Raw genomic sequence first — 21,428 nt, forward strand, 5'->3', positions numbered from 1 at the left:
TTTAGCAGCAGCCTGTCAAGTGTTATATAGTCAACAAGCACCAAATGTGGAAGATTTAACTATTACCAATCTTAACAGAAGAACACAGTCTAAGTAATGTTAAAATTAATCATCTATAAATAAGTGTATAAACACAAATTTGTATTTAAGCCATAAAGACATATGAACCAATAAGCTCATCTACATGCCTATATCACCATAAAATCAGCCCAACATGACAGGAAATACGTCATCACTTCTATATTCTCAGCAAATCTTTTACTAAATAAGTACTTAATTCATTAAATAAACAAATTACATAAAATGTGAGAATGTATTATGTTAATAAAATAATCAAATATTCCTGAGTTGCTCCCTCTCTATCCTCATGACTTAGGCCTAATTTAAACCATTATTACTGACTGTCGAATCAATTTCTAGCTGTCTCGAGAGTTATCTTTTCAAAGACAAGAGAAATCATATCATTATCTTACTTAGAAGACTGTAACAGCTTCCTATCTTCTACCATAATGCTTCCTAAACAATATTTAGTGACACTTGGTGGTACATGTATCTGGGAAAACGGTGTAGAGTTACAGTGGGGATTTGGTCAACTAGCACTCGGCAGCCTCTTCCACATTCTCCTATATGCCTTCCTGTACCACAGATGCTAGAAAGCTAAAATTTCTATTTCCCAGACTCTTCCATGGCTAGAGTTATAGATGAGACTAAGTTTCTACAAACTTGAGATTTGCAGGTAGAAGTGAGGCGTAGACCATATTTCTGTTGCTGTTTCTGCTGACAAGGATATTCAAGGAAACCTGAATGGCAAGAGGTACTTATGGCAGCAGTGGGGACCAGCCACAGTATTGTCTGTGCTAAGAGGCAGGTGTAGGGCAGTAATTTTTTAACACAACAGTTCTAGAACCCTTCTCAAAGTTTTATAAACTGCTACATCCCTGAAATGAATCCCTTTATGCTTAATGCCTACAATGGTTTCTATTCCTCCACTGAACCCTTATTCATTAACCAAGATATGTACCAATCTGCAATACCCACTTATAAAGTATCTTGTTCATATGTTATTCATTTAATGATTTAAAGTTGAATAAAGATTGAGAATATAAATTTCTTATGTTTCCATAAAAGGACTTTCATGAATAGACCTTTTCTATCTTTCTAAAGTTAACCTCTCTGGACCACATACCTAGCCATGTTTAACAGATGCTGTGCCCTCACATGAAATTTCTTCATGACTGTGCATCTGAAATAATGGAAAGTCCCTTTGCCCTTTGTCAATGTAGGGAATTCCCACCAATCCTACCAATCTGTTCACATGGGCTCTTTGGTAACGCTTTACCTAAAATTCTCAAAACATGGTGATACACTGTTTTGCTGGTTAATCTTTAAAATTTCGTAAGAAAATTTCACTACATATTATATCACATTTTCGATTACATTATGATTTGCCATTTCATCTCCTTTAGGCAGGTATAACTTCCATGTCTCTACAGAATTTATCACAGTATTTGCATGGACCAGAATCTCAATCAATGTTTATGAAATGAATTAATACACAAGAAAATAAAAAAGAACATATTTGATATTTTTCTTAAATTAACTGTACCGGTTAATAGAAGAAAACTTAAGTTTGCATTAATGGATACAGAAATGTATTAAAAATAACAGCAGGGTCAGCTGAAAGCAATTTAGAAATCTGTTCAAAGGATTTCCTTTCTATTTGCAGTCTCTTATCTTTCTGGATAAACTGTCATGGCCACTTTAGAAAAATCATCATATCTATATCCCAGCAGTACAATGTAACAAATGTTTTTCAAAAAATAAGCTTCAGAGGTTTTTGAAGATCATTTTATATTTGTATTGATTTACTGTTTTATTTCTTACATTTCAGTTTTTATAAAACTTTTGGAAAGATGTCCAAATAAATGATATTAACCTTTCCTGTAAAATGACACCTTAACATCATCAACGACTATGGAAAAAACTGAGTATCAACTGAATATCAGTAAATAAAACAATGAACATCAAATAGGAAAACAGTATGTATCAACTACAGAACCAACAACAACATCTGAAAAAACTGTCCCTATTACATGGGGGATTGCTTAAAGTTCTGTTTTTAATGATCTTACCTTGAGGAATGAAAATGCCAGAGTGTTTTACATAACGAATGTTATGATAAACAAAAGCTGCTGATAGTCATCGGCAACTGTTAACTACACCTCTTTTACATTTTTATATTAGACTGTCCTTTGTTGTATGGATAGGTGTACTCTAAATATCTTCCAGTCTACGGCTATGTCTTTTTAATTATTAAAGAAGTTTCTCTCTCTCCCTCTCTCTCTCTCTCTCTATTGTATATAGGCAGAATAACACATATACACAAATATGACCTTATTTATACATTTATACAAACTTACTATCTCAAATAATTTTCTAAAGATTTCCTTTTTAAGTAATCTGTATACCCAACATGGGGCTTGAACCTACAACCCCGAGAACAAGAGTCGCATACTCCACTCACTAATAAGTCAGACAGTTGGCCCTTCAGATGATTTTTTAATTAGTTTTATCATGATTGTGTGCCTCTCCTCCAAAATATACTCTCTATAAATCAAATTAATAGACTGGTCAACATATCCTTTCATATTTTTTTCTCAATGTTCATAAAATGCATAAGTCATGAGGAATTTGGGGAGGGGAGGGAGTCGCTATTTTTAAAAAGAATATTGTGCAAATGATTCTGATTTTTGTGTTCTTATCCAGCAGTACCTGGTAGATGGGGTTTGCCTTTTAACTTTATGGTAAATGTGTTATACAGAACCTTTAATCCTTTCCAATACACTTTGTGCTTTTCCATGGATGTTGTTTAAGCACAACCTGCCTGGATCTTACAGATCTTCCTCCCTGTTTTAAGTTTTCTGTGGTCATTTTACATTTAAGTCTTTAACTGGTTTGCAATTTATTTTGTTATGAAGCACTTTTCCCATTTAGATAAGAGTTCTCCCAGTATTTTTTATTTACTGCAACTTTTTTAATTTACTGCATCCTTTTTTATTTGCTGCATCATTTTTTTGTTTGCAAAGCCTCCTCTGTCATATATCAAAAGTGTGTGTGTGTGTGTGTGTGTGTGTGTGTGTGTGTGTGTGTGTGTGTGTGTCAGTTTGCTCACTGTGTTTTGATCCATTTGTCTTCCCTTTGTTTTTGTTTGTTTGTTTTTTGGGTTTCTTTTTGTTCTTTAATGTTTATTTATTTTTGAGAGAAAGAGAGAGAGAGACACACACAGAGCACGAGCAGGGGAGTGGCAGAGAGAGAGGGAGACACAGAATCTGAAGTAGGTTCCAGGCTCCAAGCTGTCAGCTCAAAGCCCTATGCAGGGCTGGAACCAGGAACCATGAGATCATGACCTGAGCCGAAGTGGGACACTCAACAGAGTGAGCCACCCAGGCGCCCTGGTCTTCCCTTTGTTATTACCAGATTTAATTTAATTTCTACAGCTTTCCAATATTTTTTGATATCCAATAAAATAAGACCCACCATCTTATATTTCTTTTTCAAACATGTCTCAGTTATTCTGTGCTTTTTTTTTTTCCCATATAAATTTTAGGATCAGCTTATTAACTTATATGAACAACCCTGTTAATGTTTTAATTAGAATAGCACTGAATTTATAAGGTTAATTTGGAAATAAGTGACATTTTAAAACTTGAATATTCCTTTTTCTGAAGCTCTCCATTTGCCTAAGTCTTCTTTGATTCCTTCACTAGTTTTTAATATTTTTCCCCACATAGATCTTATACATTTTTGCTAGTGTTACTTCTAAGAACACTGTAAATTTTGTCATAAGATGTGTGCTTTTTCCCCTTTTTCCTTCCACATACTTTCAAATTTTATGTAATTAAGCTTGAGGTATATCTTTTATAAAAAGTTTAGTAACTGCATTTTTTTAACTGAATCAAAAATTTCAAAATTTTAACAAGTGAATTTAGTATATTTACAATGATTTTGATTACTGATATAGCTGAACTATTTTTTCCATCTTTAGCCATATTTTTTCTACTATTTTCGCTTTTCCTAATCTCCATTTTCATTTCCTTTTTTCTTCCTCTAAAAGTTTAATAGTATGTATTTTGTATCCTTCTAGTAGTTATCCTTACACTAAGACACATTCAACGTCATTCCTTTCTAACAAGGTCTGAAAGAATGATTATTTGGGGAAGAGGAGGAATTTCAGATGATTACTGTATTTTTTGAGTTCTTTCACAGTTGACAATGTCAGAATATAATTTTTAAGGTATTTTTAATTCCAGTATGTCAGCAGTTTTTGGAGCATTCATTGGCCCTAACAATCTAAAGATATTTTAGCTAGGGGCAGTAGCTGGGTGGCTCAGTCGCTTAAGCATCCAGCTTCGGTTCAGGTCATGATCTCACAGTTCGTGAGTTCAAGCCTTGTGTTGGGCTCTGCGCTGACAGCTTGGAGCCTGCTTGGGATTCTGTGTCCCTCTCTCTCTGCCCCTCCCTGGATTGCTGTCTATCTCTCTCTCAAAATAAATAAAAATAAAAAATAAATCAAGATATTTTAGCTCCACAAAATTTCTTTATACCTTTGATCACTACTTTTCTCTCCATTGTTCTGCTTTCTCCTGTCTTCATCACCAAAATCCCTACAATTCTTAGGTTCAAATCTCCATCCTCTGACTTTATCTTATAACTGTCATGCCCTAAAGTGTTTTAATTTTTAAGCAAGTTAAAATAAATAAGTTTTACTTTTAAGTCAAGAGATTAAAAACAAAATAGGAGAGAGAATAGAGATAAAAATAAGTTAGATATCAATAAAAGATAAAAATAAAACAAATCCACAAATGACTACATTTAAAAGACAAATACAAAAGCCTCTGACAAATTATATTTAATACTTATATGATAAAATAGAGAAAGATGATATGAAGAGTATAAAAATATAAGCACACAAGAATACAGTAAGACACAGCCTCTAATCTTAATGAAACTGATGATATTCTGAATCATAAAAAAATTTCAAGAAAAACATAAAGGATCAATAACCACAGATGAAATTGATGTATCTAAGAATTATATACAAAAAAATCCAGTTCTAAAAAGTTTAAGTATACTCTGAAAACATTCTGCAAACATGTAATTCCTCTATTAATTTCTCTATCTGTTCTAGAACAGGAAGAAAGAAAGAAAGAAAGAAAGAAAGAAAGAAAGAAAGAAAGAAAGAAAGAAAGAAAGAAAGAGAGAGAAAGAAAGAAAAAGAAAAGGAGAAAGACACAAAAGTTACTCAAATTCATTGTATGAAGGAAGTATCTGCCCTGATCCCAAAACTGACAATTACAGAAAAAAAGTTATATTCTAATCTCACTTTTGAAAAGTAAAAGTTCTAAGAAAATATTAAGAACCATATTTAACAATATAATAAAAGAACTATCAGTACTATTCCAAAATTTTCACAAGCATACAAGAATGCTTAGTATTGGGAAATCTATTAATGCCATCCAGAAAAAAAGGAAGGTGAGAAATCACACGACAATCTAAAAAGGGGCTAAAAAGGCATCCAATTAAAATTTAATTTCCATTATTGACAGCCAACTCTTAAAGGAAAAAAAGGTTCAATCTTAAACCAACATCCTATGTTATGCTTAATAGTAAAGCCCTAAAGGCAGTATTATTAAAATTATCACTAAGAAAAATATACTTGCTATCAAAAATATCATTGAACACTGTTCTGAGAATTTGTGTTAATACAGTAAGGGAAAAAAAGAAAAATAAAACCTTCATCTTAAAAATCACTGTCAAACTATTCCAGATGGAAGTCTGCTATACCTCCCAGGCATGCTGGTTCAGTAAAAAGAAAGCTACTGCTCAAAGCTCTTTATTCTCCCATCTCACTCTTTTTACCAAAAAAGAAAAAAATTTAAAAGCCTTGCTGTGGGCCAAGGACCAAATAGCACTCCAAAGATAATCAAACAACCCAAATAGTTTGGGATCTATTAGTGGAGGAATAAAGATTATACAGAAAGCAAATACTCTCATGTTTTTCTGTTTGAAGACTTTACTTCTTAAACCTATCTCCCAGGTAAGGAACACAGTCTGTGGAGCACCATGCCTTTTACAGAAGAAGAGATTCCCCTGTTTCTGCAAAGACAATGAGTTAACAACCAATCCCCAATTTTTTGAGCATTTACCAGATGTCAGGCATTACAATTCCAGATTACTGCTGGAAACAGAGTAATAATTAAAAAAAAACATATAGTTTACATTCTAATCTATAAGACAATCAAAGAACCAAGGCAATTACAGTAAGCACGGTATGTGCTATTTTAGGGAAAATACATCATACTATGCCATAATACAAAACCGGCACAAAACCCACGCTAGAGAATTTACAGAAAAATCTGTAAAAGAAATGACAAAGACAAGTTAACCACGGAAAGAGAATCTTAAGTGTGTTCTAAGCAGGGAGATCAGCTCATACAAACAGGTAGGAGAGAGGATCATTCGTTAAAAAAAATATTAAAAGTCATGAGGTGCATGGGTGGCTCAGCCAATTGAGTGTCTGACTTCGGCTCAGGTCAGGATTTCACGGTTCTTGAGTTCAAGCCCTGCATCAGGCTCACTGCTGTCAGTGCAGAGCCCACATTAGATCCTCTGTCCCCCTCTCTCTCTGCCCCTCGCCCTCTTACTCACGTGTGTGCTCTCTACCCCCCCCCCCCCAAAATAAATAGAACATTAAAAAGTTTTTTAAAAATGAGGTCAAGGAGACTATATTATAATGCATAATTAAAGGGAGAAGCATAGCAAAATGAATTATGGTAATAAGTAGAATCATAGACCTTATGATACCTTTTAGGGGATGCTAAGTATTTAAGTGTATCAACTTCATTTTGAAAGCAGTTAAATATAATGGATATTGGTTATTTATCTACCTAACATCCAATCCTCACTCCACTCCTTCCTAACATTATTCAGATATTCATTAGAGTACCCATGTCTTCCTCAAGATACCCATATACCTTTGGAGGCTGAGTTCCAGAGGTGAGCCAAACCAACCAGTCTAATTCCACTCACTTGCTGCCATTTTAAGTCAGGTAATCCAAAGTTAAAACCAGTTAGATATACTCCATGTGTGACTGGTCAACTTCTTTAGGATCTCAATTACATTTGTAAAAATCCCTTCACAGCATCACTTTGATTAGCATTGGTTGAATAATTAGGAGAAGGTGTATGTATACCAGGGGACAACACCTTGGGGAACCATGTTAGAATCCTGGCTCTAAGTCTGCCCTTTAACCTCTGAAGATTCACATTCTTCCCAAATACAAAAAACATTCACTTGATCCCTACATCTCCAAAGTCTCAACCAATTACATTATCAAGTCCAAAATCCCCTTAAATTATCATCAGCTAAAAAATCCCAAATCTCATCATCTAAATTTGCTGCATATGAGAATCCCAACTGGAATCCATTAGATATAGCTCTTGGGCACAATTACAGTCCATCTGTGGACCTATGAAACTAAAGACACAAATTATCTGTCCCCAATACTCTCAGCATTCAATGGTGGGACAAGCATAGGATAACAGTTACAGAAATTCCTGTTCAAAATTGGGAAAAGAGGAAGTTAAAAAGGAGTCACTGGTCCTTAAAAGTTTTGAAATAAAACGTTGGGATTTTCTTAATTAGGTTTCAAGGTCTGGGAATAATCCTCTGTAGCTCTCAGCTCCACCCTCTTAACCATCCTTCCTTTTTCATCCAAGATAGCACTTGCCTGGAGTAGGTAGTTTTATCAGACTGCTTCTGGCTGGCAGCCTCCTTTCATTTTGTACTATCTCTTTCAGGCCAAGCTGGCAATATTCTGCTATACAATTTTCTCAAACTGTGCATCTTAAAGCATTCTAGAGGTTCTCTGGTTTTATTAAAAAGATTTGCAATCTCTTAAAAGAGCTCTTGGTGTGACTAAATACTTGGACCTTTAGTCATTAGATTTTCAGTAAAATGTTGTTCAGCCACACCTGCATGTTTTTTTCTCTATGCCATACTGAGAAATATTTTTTTTTACCAACTGGATCAGGGGAAGAATTTCCTAAATCATCAAATCCTGGTTCCTTTAATAATTCTTTTTTCAATTTATTTTTCTCCTCTTGCATTTTACTATAAAGCAGCAAAAAAAAATCAGGTGACACCGTCAACCCTTTCCTTGGAAATCCCATTAGGTAAATATCCAAGTTAATCACTTACACATTACACAGGAGACACTTCTGTTAAGCTTCCCACCACCGCTAAATAACAAGGAACCACTTCATCCAGTTTCCAAAAAGATGTTCCTCTCTCCCTTCTATGTCCTCATTGGCAGTAGTCTCCAAGTCTAGAGCCCTACAGCCTACTCAATGCAATTTAGACTTCTATCACATTCCTCAATTTTTTTCAACCTCTATTCACTGCCCAGGTCCAAAGCAATTTCCACATTTTTAGGTATGTTCTACAGCAGCACCTCACTTCTAGGTACCAAAATCTGTATTAGTTTTTTTTTTTTTTTTTTATTGCTGTGTAACAAATTACCACAAAATTAATACCTAAGAAAACACTCATTTATTCTCTGTTTCTATAGGTCAGATGTCCAGGCACTGCATGACTCATAGCCTCTATTCAGACTCAGAAGGCTGAAATCCAAACATCAGCCAGGAGACATTCCTGTGTCCCCTTCTGGAGGTTCTGGGAAGAATCCACTCTGAAGCTCTAGCAGGTTGCTAGTAGAAATCAGTCTCATGTGGTTGTAAGACTCAATATCCCTTGCACTGAATCCCTGTCATGCCCTGAACCCTGTGCCAGGAAGAATCTAGTCCTTTTTAAAGGCTCAGTTAACTAAATCAGGTTTGCTGAGAATAACTGCCCTATCATAAGGTCAATTAATTGGGACCTCAATGACATCTACAAAAAAACCTTCACCTAGAGTTAAGTAGTGTTTGTATAAGTAACTAGGAGTTGGTGTGTGGACATGAGGGACCGGTAATCTTGGGACCCATTTTAAAATTCTGTCTACCCCACATATATGTTTAGGACAGGAACTGTTGGGTTATGGAATTTGTGAATACTGCAAAACATTTTTCTGAAGTGACTAAAACTTAACACTCCCAGCAGAATATGCAAAGTTCCGATAGTGTCTCATCCAAGCCAACGTTTTAGCCCTTCTGATGGATGTGTAGTGATAATCTGGTTGGTTTTAGTCTGCATTGTCCTGATGACTGACTTCTGTCTTAAAAGAAGTCAGTGTATCTTTAAGTTGAAAGACTGAATTAGTGATTCTATCCTAGGTTTTTAACATAAACTTCTAAAATGACATTTATCCACATTATGTCATACTTATTATATGTCTGGGCTCTGATGTAAGCTATTCAAGCATTTTATTCATCTTTCTTATCCCAATACCTAGCACACAGAATGCACCCAATGTTTGCTGAACTGAACATCATTCACCTTCTAAAGTGTATTTTTTTTCATTTCCAAATTTGAAGCACTGTTCCCACTCTATATTCCTCCTAGGCCAATCAATAATGGCACAGGAGCCAACCCTTTTTAGCACTCTAAGACATAATTTGTCTGAGCCAGTACTGCATGAATACAGTTAGAGGAATAATATATGCCCCGACTGTACCAATCATTAATCTACCTAGCTTTCTTGCCCTCAACATAAAAAGTAAACTGTTTTCATTCATTATTTTGTCTTTATTATTTTTCACAAGCCTTAGGTCATTTTGCTTATTAAGAGAGATAAATTATTCTTATATTCACCTTTGATTATGTGTCCCCCTCCTTCCATACAATCTTTTTATACCTGAATACATAAGGCCCTTATGTAACTAGACCAGTCTCTTTGGATGTCTCTCCGAACTTCCTTGTCAGAATTTCTTAGTTATGGATAATTTTCTTCTAGGAAGCTATCCAACACTTCCTGACCATTTTTCCTTTTACAGTCTCAAGGTCATCAAATCACAATCATCTTCCCTCCCTCTAAATAAACACTGACAGTTTCCTTTTTTCTTTTTAAATTTTGTCTCAGGACATGGTTCTCTAATAATCCCTGAGATGACTCATCACTTCCACAGAACTCCAAGCAATTCTCTTTCCTGGATTAGAATTAGGTCCAGAATAGCAGACCCTCTGTCAGGCTTCCTAACAGCCTGCATTCCATTCCATTACTGTGTTCTAGTCCTCAATTTCATCACACAAAATCACTCTTATTTCTAATGCTTGTACACTTTTCATTAAGCTACTTAAAAGAGAAATATTTTGCCAATATGACACAATTACTACAAAAACTATAATTCTAGATTTCTAATTTGTTGCAATATTATGATTATTTTTTTTTTCTTATTCAGTATGTGCAGTGAATTAATTCAAAATCTTTGGAAGACCTGTACAGATATTTTAAGGGCTGGTAGCTAGCCAAATATTCTTTTATAGCTATGCCCTGTTCATGTTTATACTGAGCAAATTATAAGCCTCATGAATATGCAAAGCACAAATTTAAGTAATATTTTAATTAAGAGTATAATGGGATAAATCAGTTTTTGTTTCTACAATTTATTTTTTGCTACTAAGAAAATCTAATGCTACAGCAGCAGTCACTTCCTGAAGTACCTTACAGGCATCAACTCCTCCACTGAGGTCCTAGTATCTGAATAAATTACTCCATCTCTGAAATATTTTCTTTTCTTAAGGACTTTGGACACTGATGCACCATTGATAATTGTTAGGATGAAATTTTTTATTACTAATGTATTCCATAGAATATTGCATTTTGCTAACCATTAGAATGCATGCATGCTTTTTTTAGTCTCTAAACCAGTACTTGTATCTAATAACAAATGAATAGATATAAATGTGTCAGAATAAAAGAAATATATCTTAAAAGAAATACATTAATTTCAGTATTAAAGACTCAGCTTTTCAGGTGTCTAACATATTTATGGAGAAAAATTCTACTCTTTGAAATTTCACTTGGGGAAATTTTTCTTGACCCCAGAGACTAAATAACATTTATGTGAAAGTGTTTTATGAAAAACACAGAATTATTAGAGATAATTAGTAGAGATATAATAATTAGACAATAGAAGGTTTTAAAGAGGAAATCCCAGATCTATAATTTAGTCTTCAGTCTTAAAATGTTTCATATATTTTTAACTGCTCTAACATGGTTGAGAATACTGGTCATGTTCAAGGCGATAAAAAACTAGCAGAACAGATAGTTGTAGTTGCTTATAAATCCATGAACTCCTCCCAATTAAACTTCCTTAAAATAAATAAATAAGCAAACAGAGAAACTAAATGGAACATACTCTAATTAAAACAAAAAAACCTACCAGACAGAATTTTACTTGTCAAATTCTCATTTTCCACCAAAGCCAAAGAATTTCTCTGTTACATGTATAAAGCCATGTAGAGCCAATATCATCAGCTCTAATGATTTTCCAATGTCAATTAGTTGTTTCTATAAAGACTGTCTAATAAGTCAAATCTCTGGTACAGCTGATGCAGATACTTCAAGTTACAAAATTATTACTTTAAGTAAATACAATACCTTTAAAAAAAAACAACTATATAGGTGATTTCTAAGGCACTGTTCCAAATGCTTTGTACATATTACTTATTTTATATGTATTAACTTTATAATATGCACCTTGGGGCTTTTGTGAGACAATAATTATCCATTTTACAGATCACAAAACTCATACAGTTAATAGGTGACTGAGCTATGCACTAAGATTCTACATAGGCAGTTTGGCCCAAAGTCTAAACTCTTAACCAATATGGTACAATGCTTTTCAATGACAGAGAAAATCGTATCTGAAGCTAAGTAACCACGTATGGTAAGAACTAAACTTGACAATCAGCATACGTAGGTTGCTAACCAAGGAGGAGATTTATAAGTTTATGTTATCCCCCAACTCAAAATCATTTACGGGAATTGAGATACATATTTATTTACTATGAACAAATGTCATTTTAACAGGCCTATCTGGGAAGCTAAGCTCGTCTTAACTTTGACCAAGATCCTAATGGCAAAGCCCAAGTCTGTCTTGTTTACCAAAGTACACTCAGCAGCTAGCATTAAGCTGGCACATAACAGGCATTCTATAATTACCTATAGAATAAATTGGGATAAGAGGAAGTTGTTTTAACATATGATAGAAAAGAAATGATAAAGAATTACATGGATCAAAGAGGAAAAATTTCTGCAAATCATTAAACCAACACACAAAGCAATAAAGTAACCTGCCCAATTTCATATAGTTAAAACTAAGACTTAAGACTCTCAATTTCTTTTTCTTTTGGTATTTCTTTTGGTATTTTCCTCAATACCAAAAAAGTGAAATTCTATCCAAATACCCACATTACATAGTTGTACAAGATGTGAGTGTACTTAACACTACTGAACTGTACACTCAAAAATGGTTGCGATAATCAATTTTACGTGTATTTTAGCACAATTTTTAAGTCAAAACTGGAAAAATCCATATTATGAAAAAATATAATTTAAATCACTACATATAGTTTCCATTACATTCACAAATTTCTACATTAAGAAAATTTACTTACAAAATAAAACAATATTATGATAAAAAGTTTACATATTTAACAAATGTAATGAAATGAAATGAAAAGTTATTTAAATTAAATAAAAATTTTCATAGTTTTCTACCTTTCCTAGTCTCAAAAGTAAAAACCTAAATGGCATAAAAATGAAATGGAGTAATTTACTATTAAGTTGGCCGAATCCACTGTGAAATAAGGAGAAAACCAACTAGGCGACTCGTTATTGTACTTTGATGTCAAGAATAAAAATAAGCACTCTGGTAGTCATTAAAAATATTCACAAGATTTCCTGCTTTTTAAAATTGTTGGTGATGAGAGTGAAATGAGAGATGGCCATGATACTTATTCCCACAGCCCATGAAATAAGAGTGCAAGAGACGTGTCATTTCCAGGCAGAAACTTTAAGAGCCAACACATGCGTCACCACAGTCTCTTTCTCCCTCCTATAGTGACTGGCAATGTTGTAAAGACCGGCTGTTCCTTAGCCAGGTTCTGGAATAGTGGTAATGAAAAGGAACAGAGTTCCAGCAAACCCACAGAGGATGTATATATAAGCAAAAATAAATTGTTGCTGTATTATGTCATTAAGACTTGAGTCATTAAGATTATAGCATAACCCAGACAGACTATCCTGATGGACACAGATATAAAAACTGAATGTAAAGTTATTAAAAAAAAAAAAAAAAGGATAGATTCCTACAAATGTGGGAGATGGAAGGACTAGCAGGGCATGGCAAGATTTTGTCCCTTCCCCTACCTAGAGATAGGTGCTCTAACAGAAGGTTTCCATCCAGGTACAGATTACAGTCCTGAAAGAGAGCTCAGGCTGACGGGCAGCTAAGTCTTGCCACCAAGGGTATGTTCCTAGAGCTGGAGGAAACCTCTACTGTGCCATCCTCTCCCCATCTGTAGCTAAGTACGGAAGAAAGTGAGGCTCCTCTCAATTGCTACCTCTCTCCTTCCTGCCCCTTGAAGAAATCTGAACTTCAGCCTTGAGAGAATATAAGTAGCTTCATCCATGAGACATCAAGCCCATTCCTTAACATTTTAGGTCCAATGGCTGCCATACAAGTCTAGCTATCCTAGCGGATCTCATGCTAAGGGGATATTCAAGGAACAAGTATTGCCCTAATGAAGTCCAAGGGGAAGTTGAACTTTGAACAGGACCAACTAATTTCTGCTGGTCAGGTGGGTAAAGACTATTACAAAACTCAAAACCGGGAACTCTATCAGTTTATTTCATTTGTAACTTTTAGGACCATCGCATACAACTGTGCAGAGTATGCCCTGCATAATAGCACCAGACCCAGGAAGGTAGTGGTGGACTCTGTGAGGCTGCATTCACCAAGAAGACAGGTTCCTTTTTTGTACTTCACACAAAGGTGCCTTCTGTTTGTCAAGATTGTGCCTACAAGCACCTTATAGACGAACTCGCCATTCTTTACCCACTTTTACCAGAATTTCTTGGAGACATCCCTGGAAGCACTATTGAAGAGACTTACTTACATCATAGGACTGTGACTATTCTGCAGCCCGTTGAACTTCAGACCTTTCTGCATGAAGATATACCATAATAACCTACAGTATATGTTTGTGATTTTGGACCACATACTGCTACATTCCTGTGTCCCGGTGAGAAATATGGACAGGCCACTGGCACTGAGGTATCACAGGCATTCTTCTGTTGGAATTCTACATCCTGGTAGCATCAGCATCCTTCCAGTGGGTAGCAGATCACAACACTACATGGACCAAATGAAATCACTGTGATGTGCTAGAGTCCAGTTTCCTAACTTTGACACTCTTGATATTTTGGACCAGATAAACTCTTTGTTATGAGGGACTGACTGCTTTGTCACTGTAAGATATTTGGCAGCATCCCTGGCCTTTATCTACTAGAAGCGAGTAGCACTGCTCACCCCTCCCTCCTCTAACTGTGACAAAACAGGTCTATAGACATTGCCGAATGCCCTGGGGGGGGGGGGGTAAAATCACACCAGGAAGACAGCAACTCTGCTAGACCTATACTTCCATTTCCAGCAGGTGCTATGAGACTGACAAGATGTGCACTAGCACTAAGATGTCTATCACTATCTCCACCTGCTTGATGGCATCTGAAGTTGATGTAGGACTCCCCCTGTGATTCAGGTGGCAAGGAGACTAAGGAATTCTGCCTGGCAAGTTGAGGCTGGCCCTATTCCTAGCAGGTAGAAAAGAACTGAACGTTAACTGTTTGCTTTTCCTGCCCTATGTCACCCTCCCTCCTTCCATTAACTCCTCCTTCACTTCTGTCCCTCTCCTGGAAGAAGCAGAACCATGACTCCAAGTTACTAAGATGATCTATCTTCCTAAGCAAGATGTAGCCCAACAGCAAATTTTGCTACTGATCCCGGCCAACTCTAGTCTCTGAACACCACATGGTGTAAACAGGTCTTGGTGTTGGCTAAAGAAGTCTGAACTGCTATATTCTCACCAGCCTTTTTAGCTTGCCTACTTTGGAGGGCCACCGTGGGCAAAAACCCAGACTTACAAATTGACCTATTTATATAACCTGAAGAGATCAACATTTATCAAAGCAGGAATGGTCTGATCCTTGGATACGCATTGGGCAGTCTGATGCCTGGCTTTCACAGAAAACAGGGCCTAAAGACACTAACCTCACTGCATTTAGATACTACATAGACCCAGATTTCTTAACTTTGGCACATATACATATATATTCACATCTGCTCCTGCTTATGAGTGCGCGCACACACACACACATTTTTATATATACATCGAAAAATGTATCTCATAAGCAATGGGGGGGCTATATTTTTTACTCTTACTTCATGCCGAAGTAAGTTCTAGATGAATTAAAGATTTAGCACAAAAATGCAACTTTAAGAGCATTATAAGAAAATATGGGAGGGGCTCCTGGGTGGCTCAGTCGGTTAAGCGTCCAACTCTTGATTTTGGCTCATGTCATGATCTCACAGTTCATGGAATTGAGCCCCAAGTTGGCTCTGCACTGACAGCATGGAGCCTGCTTGGGATTCTGTCTCTCCCTTTCCCCCACTCACACGTGTTCTCTCTATTCCTCTCAAACTAAATAAATTTTACAAATTAAAAAAAAATAAAATATGGGAGAATGTTTAATCAAATTAGGGTGGAAAAGGTCTAATATACAGTAGAATATTACTGGGCCATAAAAAGGAATGAAATCTTGCCACTTGCAACGACATGAATGGATCTAGAAGGTATAATGCTAAGTGAAATAAGTCAGAGAAAGACAAATACCATATGATTTCACTTACATGTGAAATTTAAGAAACAAAACAAATGAACAAAAGACCAAAAAACCAGACTTTTAACTATAGAGAACTGATGGTTAGCAGAGGGGAGGTGGGTGAGGGAATGGGTAAAGTAAGTGAAAGAGGATTAAGAGTACACTTAGGATGAGTGCTGAATAATGTATGTAAGTGTTGAATCACCATATTGTACCCTGAAAACTAACATAACACTGTGTGTTCATTATACTGGAATTAAGAAAGTAAAAAACAAGGTCTTACTAATCATAGCACAAAGCTCACAAGTCATATACGAGATTTCTGTGACCAAACTGTTATATTTCTACGAATTTACCTTACAGATAGACTTGAATAAATGCATGAAGACATATATGTAACATAACATCACAACACAGCAGAGGAAACGAACAGCAGACCAAAAAGGATATAAATGTCCATTGATGAAGACTGACTAAATTAGGGAACTTCCATACAATGGGATATCATGCTGTTGTGAAAATAACAAAGGAAGGCTGGCCTGTGTCCAATAGTTAACAATCAGATACATTATTGAGTGAACACAAATTATAGAAGGAATATATAATGCCTTCCCTTTTATGCAAAAAAAAAAAAAAAAAAAAGGAGCTATATACAGAGATTTTTGCCTACATGCACAGACTAAGTATTTCTAGAAGGACACAAAACAAATTTATGTGGTGTCTCTGGAGAGGGAAATGGGTCTGGAAAGGAAGGAAACTTGCTTTTTATTGTATATCCTTTGAAGTTTTTGAATTATTTTTTAGATTGTGCATAAAGTCTATCACAAAAAAATAAAATCAAAGAATAAAATTCAAAGAAAACATTTCAAAATAGAATAACAAATATCTTATATATAGGATAACAAAGAATTCTTACCTTTCTCTGCAAAATTTAAGTGAATGTAATATAGCAGGTCTCTTTTGACGTAAATTCCATAAATGTAAGGTGTCATCAGCCAAGGCACTCACGAGAGCTCCCTTAAAAATAAAATGTAATACATTTTACACAGAATATATTTTGCAAACACTAAAGCTACTAAAGAGCTGCCAAAAAAATCTTCCCAGACTTCAAAACTTTCTGCCAATAGGTTTAGTTTAGAGAAATATTTGCCTCACCCAAATTCTAAACAGCAGGTGTAAAACGGTGTGTTACATGTATATGTATGTGTAAGAAATGTTTTAACTTCAATAAAGTATAATTTAGTATCTTATACACTACAAGCATACTAGAATCTAGTTGGATATTAAGGTTGATAACTAGCTATATAAAATTAGAGGTCAGACTATTTGGGTGGCTTGACCACTACCGTACATCTTCCTTGGGTAAAAGAAAAATACAGTATGAAGGAACCTTCGCATTTTATTTGGCTTAAGACAAATTCTTCTGAATGTACTATGCCTAGATCCTAATTCTACTACTAGAATGATACAGAAAATAAAGATAGCATTTAGCACACTCTAACTTCAATATTTAAAGGGTCGAACAATCAACCAATTTAGAAAGTTAAAATATCTGATAGTATTAAATCCTGTTAAGCATGGAGAAGAAAATCTCTGGTCCCAGGTGAGAATCACACAGGAAGCTCAGTCTCACCCATGACCTGACAAACCAGAATTTTCAGAGCAAGGACCTCTGTGTATTTATAAAAATCTTCAGAGGTGATTCTGATGTGTGAACAGGATTAAGAATCTCTGGACTGAGGCTGATTTATTAAGACATGCGCATGTTTTCCTCAAAAGAGTCAGATACTTTTCATCTCTACTGACAGAATAAATTTTAAAAAATGTAATATGAAGAATTTATGTTAATTTCAAAAAGGATTTGCAGTTCTAATCATTTAGGTTATTATGAGAAATTTTAAAATCCCCTTTTTTAACCTAAGAGTTTCTCATTTATCAGAGAGGATTAAAATAGCTCTAAAGGCAAAATTTACATTAAATTATCTCTCCAAGGCCTTTCCCCTTTCGCAATTCTATGGAGGCTACTCTATTGTGTAATTCCTACTGCTACATGACTACCAGTAAGCAGAAATAAAGTCCACATACTCTCCCTTTCACTAGAAAGCATCGTCTTATCTAATACCACTTTGAAGCAGGGATGCCTAGTGGCTCAGCTGGGTGAGTACCCGACTCTTGATTTCAGCTCAGATCATGATCCCAGGGTAGTAGGATCAAGCCCTGTGTCAGATACCACACTGGGCATGGGAACTGCTCAGGATTCTCTCTCTCTTTCCCTCTGTTCCTCTCTCCCACTCACGCTTTCTCCCTCTCTCCCTAAAAAAAAAAAAAAAAAAAAAAAAAAAAAAAGATAAACAAAAATGTATAAAAAATACATCATTTTGAAGCAGTGAAACTCAAAGGATTCAGAGTATCAAAGATCTGTACTCTTCATTCTTATTTCCACCATAGTTTCACAGCATGTCAATTCCCTCTCATGATGTACACACCGTTTTGAAATCTCAAGACGAGATGTAGAGCCAGAATGGCAGTAACAGCTTGACTACCTCCTCTGATGGCTCCTTTACCTATATATATGGTTTACTAAAAACAAAAGCAAATGCCTACTCTCAATGATCAGATTTCCATATCTAACCTCATTTAAATATTCATATTTTGAAAAGCATTTTTAAAACAGTAACATCACCTTCAAGTACTCAAAAAGTAACATTCGAGCATATAAAATAAAAAGTCACATCCAAGAACTCTATGATGACTCCTATTAAAAAAGAACCCTGTAATACAAATGACAACATAAACTACTTAAGATTTCTAAAATTTAGGTGTATAGGTAATCTGCAATATGTTATTTACATTGGTTCATGTACAGCTTCTTTTTTTAATGTTTATTTATTTTGAGAGAGAGAGAAAGCAAGTGAGCAGGGGAGGGGCAGAGAGAGAGGGAGAGAGAGAATCTCAAGCAGGCTTCGTGCTGTCTGCACAGAGCCTGACACAGGTCTCAAACTCACAGTGAGATCATGACCTGAGCCGAAATTAAGACACGAAACTGAGCCACCCAGGTGCCCTGGTTCATGTACAGCCTTAAGAAATAATCTTAACACAAGTATAAAGATGGAGAACAGGTTAATAGTTGCCAGGGATTAGGGACTGCGAGCAGGAAGGGGCACAATTATAAAAGGGTAGCCTTAGGGAATTTCTTTATGATGATGAAACTGATCTGTATCTTGTTCAAGGTGGTCATTACACAAATCTATATGTGTCATAAAACTGCACAGAACCACACACACACACACACACACACACACACACACACACACACACACGAGTGCATGTAGAAACCTGGTGGTGAAATCTAAATAAGGTCTATAGTCTAGCTAATAGTAGTATATGGACGTTATTTTGCTGGTTTGAGATCTTACTACTGTTATGCATAATGTTACTATTGGGGGAAGCTGGGTGGAGTACACACAGGACCTCTTTATTTTGAAACTAACTGCTAATAGAGTTATTTCATAACAAAAGTGTTTTAAAAACAGGAAACTAATCTTGAGTCCTCCTAACAGGGTTCCACAACTTTCTATATTATGATTTCTTTTGTACTTTAACATTTTACAATACCAATTACACAATTCTATACAGAACACTGAAGTTTTTAAATTACACTTCTGGCTCTGAAAAGCCTAAACAATTGCATATTAATATTCTGATATAAATAAAAACATTTTACATAAGGTTAGAGGTATCAAGTATTGTTTTTTTCCCACTCATATATATTTAAGAATTTATTCCACGGAACCTAAGGACATGAGGGCAAAAAGAACGTCCACAGACTATCACCACATCTGAAGATAGAAGAGACTTTTCTGGAGTAATTTCTTATGACCAGCTTTTCCTGCCCATCACTGCATACAATAAACATCATTCTCAGTGTTGCTCATATTTTTAATTTTTTAACTTTTTATTATTATTTTTTAAATTCCAGTTAGTTAACATACAGTGTTATATTAGTTTTAGGTGTACAACATAGTGAGTCAACACTCCCATACCTCACCTGGTGCTCATCAGGACAAGTGCGCTCCTTAATGCCCATCACCTATCCCCCATCCCTACACACCCTTCTCCCCTCTGATAACCATCACTTTGTTCTCTATAATTAAGAGTCTGTTTCTTGATTTGTCTCTTTCTATTCTTTTTGCTCATTTGTTTCTTAAATTCCATATATGAGTGAAATCGTATGTTATTTCTCTTTCTCTGACTTATTTCACTTAGCATTATACTCTCCAGCTCCATGTCATGGCAAAAACTTTTTTTAAAACCTGCAAGCATGCTGTCTACACTGCTGATAAAATAGTATTTGTTTCCTGAGCTCCTTCCTAACTTTATACTCCATCAAAAAGAAAGGCATCATCAATTACTTGAACCAGTAAGTGACAAAACAAGAATTTTGGACAATAACCAGTTTCTAATGGATTTTCGTTTCCTGGTTATATTTCAAACAATTTATTAGAGAAGTACATTTTGTCGTTTATAATAAACTCAATCTCTAAAAACAGTTTTTTAATACAGATTTTAACGTTACATAACTTTCAATATCCATGAAATAAAACTTAAATGTAGCACCTTATTCCATTCTATTTGCAACACTGTCTTGAGAAACATCTTACATTATTTATGTAACTTCCCATGATGCCATAAAGTGAACTGCTATTAGCTCTGATCTTTAAGAAATTCACTTTTGTACAAATATTTAAATATGAATGCATGCAAGAAATCTGAAAGACCAGATGTGCCCCTATTTCATATATAAGTAGGACAGATTAAAGCAATTCACTAACCTCATTAATCAGGAACTGAAGCTGGATTACTGCAGCTCCACTGTCATGTTGACAATAACATTCTACTCCTGGACGACCAAAGCTGTGATTAATTTCATTAAGGAGTCTATGGTATGCATGGGCTTTTTACAGCAATTGCTAAGTTATATAATAGACCAACATTCCAATGACCTGATATTCAATTCAGGCTTTTTCCTGAGATTGAGATTCAGAGTTACATTTATTACACATCAATCAAATCAGCTAGCTTCTGCTCATAATCAGAAGTCTCAGAGATTATAGGTCTAGAAGAAATAAGTAGCTGTTCTTTCTAGAAAACAAAAGAACTATCAAAAACAACAATATTTATATTTAATACACTTTCCTCTGGCTCAGGTATTTTTTTTCTTTCCCTTAAAATAAAAAGAGAAAAGATAGTTGATCTGCAGAACCTCCAATTTTGCCCAAGACAGCAAACAAATCTGAAAAGCAGAGACATGTCATTTTAGAATAATGCTTTTGGAGCCAATCTTTTTAGTGGCATTGTTCACACCTATAGTGTTATTTTTCAATAGTGTAAGTGAATATAACCACGTAACTATGTTTGCAATTGTGGCATGTTATATTACCAATGAACATATCAATCTTTTACAACAGGCTTGAATACAAAATATGCAAACTTCTATTAATTTCCCCATGATAATAAAAATAAACACACATTTTCTGTGTCAGG

General features: G+C 35.2%; 1 protein-coding gene across 4 annotated transcripts in view; it reads right to left on the reverse strand.

The window, feature by feature from the left end:
• The window catches only part of STXBP5 (syntaxin binding protein 5), a 173,227-nt gene that overhangs the window by 125,445 nt on the left and 26,354 nt on the right, over positions 1–21,428 (reverse strand). For all 4 annotated transcript variants that reach the window (XM_047101606.1, XM_047101605.1, XM_047101608.1 and 1 more), the window contains exons 3-4: positions 20,717–20,798; positions 16,801–16,901 (exon numbers count right to left, since the gene is read on the reverse strand). In XM_047101606.1, coding sequence (XP_046957562.1) covers positions 16,801–16,901; positions 20,717–20,798 — 183 coding nt within the window. The remainder of the gene's footprint in view (positions 1–16,800; positions 16,902–20,716; positions 20,799–21,428) is intronic.

This window comes from Lynx rufus, unplaced genomic scaffold (genome assembly GCF_022079265.1).
Source record: "Lynx rufus isolate CCGP_SWC_20201006 ecotype Redwood Valley unplaced genomic scaffold, mLynRuf1.p SCAF_6, whole genome shotgun sequence".
Lineage (NCBI taxonomy): Eukaryota > Metazoa > Chordata > Mammalia > Carnivora > Felidae > Lynx > Lynx rufus.